Genomic DNA, 6,618 nt, shown 5'->3' with positions numbered 1-6,618 from the left:
CCGGCGAGATGGTCGAAGGATACGACGCCATAGTAGTCTCGGGAACGTCCATTTTCGGTGGACCGAAGTGTCTTCTGTCAAATTTCTCGACCTGATGCGCCACAGGCGGCTTGTACGTTACTTTTATGGGGAATTTCTGCGAGCCCTCGAAACCGGTGAACGGCTCCTCGCTGCTCTCGTTCGCCACCGGTGACAGATTGCCACTTACTTCCGGCGAATGGACTGGATTCTCGGTCTCATTGTTTCCTTTCGCCTCCAGATTATCCGCGATTTTATCGGACCTATTTCTCCGGGCAGACCTCGAGCCGTCCTCCTTCGTAAATTCGCCGTCGCATTCTTCGCAATCGGAAAGCGATTCTTCTACCAGACTCCATCCAGTCTTCCTCTCCAATATGTGCTTCCTCCCGAAGTTTCTTTTCATCCTCAGCTCGACGTATCTCTTATCGTGGTGGTTTGCACCGTTCGATGAAATTGCGTCCACCATACGGCTATCTGTAGCCTTTAGATCGCTTTCACGTCGGAACTTTCGTTTCTCGTGGCGTCTGCGAGGTTCGCCGTAGTAGGCATTTACCATTTCGTCCGGGATCGTGGTTAATCGCGAACCCTCGCGGAAATGTAAACCATCGTGGCTAACGGAAGACACTCTTCTCACCGTTTTACCTCCTCTTCGCGATGCTCGATCATCGTCGATCGAAATCTCGTTCTCGTTCAAAGTACGCTGCATCCACTCTCGAGAATCGTCCGAATCCCTCCGGGAATATTTCCTTTCCGCGGTGTCGGCGAGGTAGGGAAATGTGGCGAGGTCATGACTCTGGGGCCTCGTCTTTTCGCTGCACGGCAGGACGCTGCGGACAGAGACGAGGCCGAGAAGGAGGAGGATCAGTTTGCAAGGAAGATGGAAGGTCTCAGAGGATGAGAATGGCAGGAGGAGACGAGAGAGATCGCGGCGCGTGCGGACGCGCGTCATAATCAGTCGCCGTCGCTGTTTCGACGACTCAGGCCGTCCTGCCGGCTCCTCCTCATCTGAAAACCAAGATAACGCTCAATGGAGACGAGCAAGACAGATTCTTCGATAAGAACAAAGTTACATAACACGTAGACCGCTGTGCTCTTCCTGCAACAATGGCTACGTGCGCCGCGAGTGTTGTCCTTCGTTCTAAATAATATCAAAAATGAACCGTCGTGCCCTTTGATCATTTCATCCATGTAAACAACCGTAAACATGTCGCAGAATCAGTGTACATTCGGCGATTGCACGTAGAGCAAGTTTTCAATCGATAGATTGGAAACGTTTTTGGAACTACATCGAAAATTTATGGCCGATCAGCTCCATCCGTTAATCGAGACATTTTGTATGAATATGCAAATGTTCGGGTGGAAATCTGCGCGAGTCGGTAACAGGCAATTAGCATACGCGGGACAATAATGTTCCTGCTGTTATCTCGCCTTTTCTATCCGAACCGCACTCTCCTTTATACCGATTAACGAATTCCCGAAAATCGATCAACAAACGCAGCTTCTCGTCGAAGGTCTATCGCTCCCGTGTTCTGTTCTCACGGATAGAAAATCCGAGCGCGGCGAATTTGCTCGATGCAACGTCGTAGGAACGGGGAATCGCGTGGGCCAATGTTAACGAGCTCCAGTACCCTTTTATCTTAGCGTCGGAGAAACTTGCGACCTTGCTCGAACGAGCTAAGTACGCGTAAACGATGATAGCGATTATACAATGGGATTTAGTTTATTCGCCTCCCTTCGCGTTACGTAAAGCTTGATTCCCGCGAGCGTGAACGTCGTCTCGGCCTGTTTGTCGATCAACGATCAACATTCCCCCTCGACGTTTTAACGTAATTGACTTTCTAACGACTAGCGGCACGTTGTTACGCACTTTTCGCGTTAGTTCTTCCAAGTACGACACACGTACCATCTACACTTCGTTCTATTTCGAGTGTCTCGTATTATGCATAAAAGTACGAATCGAATTTCAAATTGCTATGCATGAATATATCGCGTCCGTGCATCAGAAACGGTGCACGCGCTCCTACAGCACTATCACCTGAAACGATTCGTTTCCATTTTAATGATATATCCAGAGTTCACGTGTAACGCTATGGACAGCATATACACATGTTACACGAGCAAATTTCTTGTTAAAGGGAACGTTGTTCCGGTTCGGTGGCGCTTTGCAGCAGGCTCGAGGAACACAAAGGGATGAAATTAATTACCGCGTACACCTCGGAGCTCATCCTTTTTCAAGAAATAAACGAAAATTTTCAATGGTCTTTGAAACCTTCTTCTTCTCTCCTATATTCCTCTCGCTGTCCGCGAAGTGTTCGTATAAACTGTTCCGTCGAAGGATCAAATATACGCGGTATATGTTCATACATATGGATATCGTGTCTTGACCTAACTACGGTTCGTAGCGAATCAGCTTCCCGAGTATCGACGGCCACATCGAGCTGTGAACTCGACTCGACGAATTCAGTTCTTCGGTATTCACATAATCCCGCCCACCGTTTTATTTCGGGCAGGCTCGTATCGTGAACAGGGCGGAATCGAACACAGCACGTGACACATCCGATAGGCACTCGGTTGACAGAGAAGCGAAAGCTTCGATGTCTCGTGTAAGGGTGGACCACTCGACCCCCTGACCTACCACACCGCCTAGCTTCTCTCTGCTACGTGTGTTCTCTGGGAGGAATGTCAAGAAAGAAAGGGGACAGAGACTAATAGTAGTATCTAGCATCGCGGTATAGAAGGAGCAACGGAGAAACGGACAAAGGTTTGACACGTACACCTACATCCACGTAGCGAATCGAATAACATTTCTATACACCTTCAAGCGCGCATTCCTTCTCTCTTATACTAAATTCGACGTTGTTTCAAGGAGTAAATGTTTGTGAATTGGAGCCACAAATGGGAAAGGGTGCTCTCGTTGGTGAATCGAGGCGACAAAATAGGCGTTTTTCTTAGGATTCGCGTGAGAAGTAAATTTGGAAGAGAAAGCACGTACCATTGATGGATCGTACGAGAAGTATGACGATTACTTGCGCGTATCTGGAAATACTTCGTTTCCCCTGGAGTTTTTAAAACAAGGATTTCTACTCTGGAATTCTTGCATATCGTTTCACGGACTTGATACTTACGCGCTTAGGTCGGGATTTCGCTAGACTCGCGTTTACACGTTTACAGAAACGTATTACCGTGGTCCGTTCCGCATTTCAAGCGTGTCCCGCTTCTTCCCGTGAGATCAACGCGGAGAGGTCGCGAACGTACCAATGGAATCCTCTGGCAACGGTAAATTACAGCGTGATCGTAGCAGGAAGGATTCAGTGCGAAAAAACACGAACGTGCCCAGCTTTGTGCGGTTCGTTCTCACCTGAGTTTTCTTACGAACGTATTCGCTCGATTTTCAAACTTCCTCCGCGTTCTCCGTCTCCTTTTAGAAAATATCAAACGCTAGACGTCGTACATTTTGAACGACTAAGCTGGGAGAAAGCGGAAACGAGGAGAAACGAAAGAGAAACCCGAGGAAGAAAAAGGTAACCAGCTTTTTTACTCGTAGAGTGGAAGAATTTTCTTGGGAAAGTTCGTTAAGCTTGTACGATTTTTACCAAAGTTTCCTCGTGATCGCGTTTCTTTTCATAAAACTACCACCAGGAATTTCGTTTCATAATGTTTGAATGCGCTGCTGGTAACTGGTTGTAGAAAGTTTCGCGAGCACCTTCTGCTTACCAGGCATAAATTATTCGTACATAGCGGCCCTTTAATCCGCCAGTGATAGACTAACAAGGCGGCCGCAACGTTCCGTGCAACAACAACACGATTAAAGCGCAGAATTTCACTTTTACCGAAGAACTTCCATTAAACCCGTTACTTTTCGAACTCGTTAAAAACCGACACGTCGCAAAGTCCACAGATTGATGAAGTGCGGGTTAGTTCAGACGTTTGGGAAATTGCACCACGGATTAGGGAACTTCCGACGAAATACCGTTCGAGTTGAGAACAGCGTCGAGACCGGGCACTGTTTTTGGGCGAACACGCGACGACGACATACGGTCGCCGCTGAATCGAAACGACGTGTGCAAACAAAATTTCCAGACAATTGGTGTTTGCGCTGGAAAATTTCAGCGTGTTCCCCGGTGGAGGACACCGGTGGAAGCATTGTGATTTCCTAGTCGCGTCCAACTTAATCAATTGCATTTATTAGAATTAATGGGAGACACGGAGGGGTCGCCGCGGCCTTAAAAGCTTCATTTCGCCGAGTTTTGCCGCTACTTGGCCCGTTTACTTCTTTACCCTACCTCTCCCCTACACTTTCGTAATCGTTTTATGGTTATGAGAGTGCCATTAGGACAAGAAAACGGATTCCAGAGTGTTTTAGCGACCGACATACCTTTAGTTGCAAGACAGGATTCTTCGAAGAAAATTCTACGGGCGATTCAAGTAGAAAGAGCGTCTTGACGATATTTTCTCGCGACATAGATCTCCACGGGGAAAAAAGACGAATGTTGGAAACGTCGCTAAGCCAGAGATTATAGGAAGCGTGCAAAGTTCCTAAAATTTACACGTCGTACCGGAGAGCCTTCCTGACCTTTATAAATAGCTACTCTTTTCTCAAAGTTACGCAATTTTCTTGAAAACTTTCGTCGTACTTGCTGCGTACGGGCCGGTGTTTTGCGAAGCCGATATCGAGCGGACCCGTGTCCCCCCGTACAATGTCGTTCCTTTCCCCTTTTCCTCGAATTCAACGTCGTAGATTGGTAAACGAGGTATTAATCACGGTCTTCCGATACTCGCGAGAACGAACCGGAGAAAGTTGAGAAGACAAATTGCCGATATCGTACAGATAAGAAGGATAAGAGAAAGCACGAGTTACCGTAAAATAATGAAATATTGCTCGAAGCGTCGCATGTTTCTTGGAGTAGAACTTGTACCGAAATCGACGACCTTTCCCCTCCGTTGATCCTTTTAACGCTCCAACCAATCTATCTAAGTCCTCTTCGGTAAACGTGTCACTTTTTAAGCTGGTAATTGCAGGAACCGATAATCGTCTCACAGTTTTTGCGACAGCCACCTACGTCTCGCTTCTTCTATCTTCCAGCTGCTTTCGTTTTTTACTCGAACCGTGATCCTTGAATCAACACACTCGCCTCAGCAACCTTTGTTATTCTACCTATTTTCGAACGTCCAACAAATTTCTCCATTACAAAAGGTATCTCAATTAATCTCTCCCCACCTTTCCGTTTGGGTCGCTGCGTTTTTCCACCCCCGCCGCATGGATGTTGCGTTGTAAACGCGTTTTATGCCGTTTTCACGCTTTCGTTAACGCTGCATCGCGAAACAACGGTGCCCCGTGATTGCATTTTAACGATTCCAATTGTTCGTCAGCGCGGAGTTTCGTATAATCTTGTTACTCGTTTATTTCCACCGAGAGAAACGAATTCGCATTATTTATTCTATTACGTTCCCTACTGCGGACCGGTCGACATCGATGAAATCGGCATTATCGCGAGGAAACAAAGCGATGCAGAAATACGAGAGCCAATGAACAACCAGTTGCAACTGTAACACGAGTCTTTTCCGCCTTGGCTCGCGTTCCTTTCAAAATTGCATACGTCGATATTCTTCGTGAGAACTTTTCTCGGGGAGACGACAGAAGCGGAGGAGATTACGCGAACGACAATAGACGCGGCAAGTGTGCAGAGATGTATTTGGGAGAATTTCGGGAGAACCGTGGAGGCGGTGAAGAGTAGAAGACGTCGCGTCGGAGCAACCGCGTCGCGTGCTGGCGGTCCGCGCACTGTTCGCTCCGTGAATTTCTGCGAGCTTCGTCTCCTACAGGAGTTCTCGTGACAGGCCGTCCTGGTAATGCGCAGACGCTCGTTTCTCTTGCATTTTCCCTCGAACGGAGACCTTTCCTACGTTCCGTTCATCAAACCACCATCTATCCGTTCATTCTTTTCGAATATTCCAGCCTCTGTGTCCACCCGACTCGACGTACCTTTATTTTTGTCCCTAGTTTCTCCCTTCTCTCCCGCAACTCCGCAGCAGCAGCTCTCCCGTACGATTTCGGCAACGAACGTTTCATCCCGGGAAAGTGTCTCTCGACAAACTGGAAATTTTCCCCTACGTTCTCGAGAACATTTTCGACTTACAGGAAGAAACTTACTGGTCACCTTCGGAGCTTTTCTATTATTACAATTATATTTACAAACTGGACCGATAGCTGTTTATCGCTCTGGAAACCCTTTTCGATCGCCTCCTTCGAATGGTCTCTCGCGATTTCTGCAAATACTCACTGCTAAGCGCATCGGTAAGTTTCGGAGCATCTCTGTCCGATGGTGTTTATAGTCGGTGTATCGATGCGTATGCAAATGAACGAGGATCGATTGGTCCTAGGGAAAGTAGCTCGAATATATATTACATTGTTCCGAACCGTGAACACAATTTCCGCGTGTCTTACTAGCAGACGGAAATGCAAATATGCGGCCGGTTTGGCGAGGCACGTAAGCATATTATCAGTCGTTTACCGTACCCTCCGCGCTCTCTAATAACGTTACAAATTTCAAATGGTCGTTTGTTTTACAGTCAACCCTGGTATAACTTCATCTACGTTCA

At 47.4% G+C, this 6,618-nt stretch overlaps 1 protein-coding gene across 1 annotated transcript in view; it reads right to left on the bottom strand.

The window, feature by feature from the left end:
• The window catches only part of LOC108579133, a 28,293-nt gene extending 27,326 nt beyond the window's left edge, over positions 1-967 (bottom strand). The window contains 1 exon segment of the mRNA XM_017942584.1: positions 1-967. This exon segment is cut by the window's left edge and continues 503 nt beyond it. Within this exon segment, the coding sequence (XP_017798073.1) occupies positions 1-967 (967 nt within the window).
• Positions 968-6,618: the final 5,651 nt, after the last annotated feature.

The sequence above is a fragment of the Habropoda laboriosa genome, unplaced genomic scaffold (assembly GCF_001263275.1).
Source record: "Habropoda laboriosa isolate 0110345459 unplaced genomic scaffold, ASM126327v1 scaffold64, whole genome shotgun sequence".
Taxonomy (NCBI): domain Eukaryota; kingdom Metazoa; phylum Arthropoda; class Insecta; order Hymenoptera; family Apidae; genus Habropoda; species Habropoda laboriosa.
This window is presented reverse-complemented; position numbering and strand designations above follow the sequence as displayed.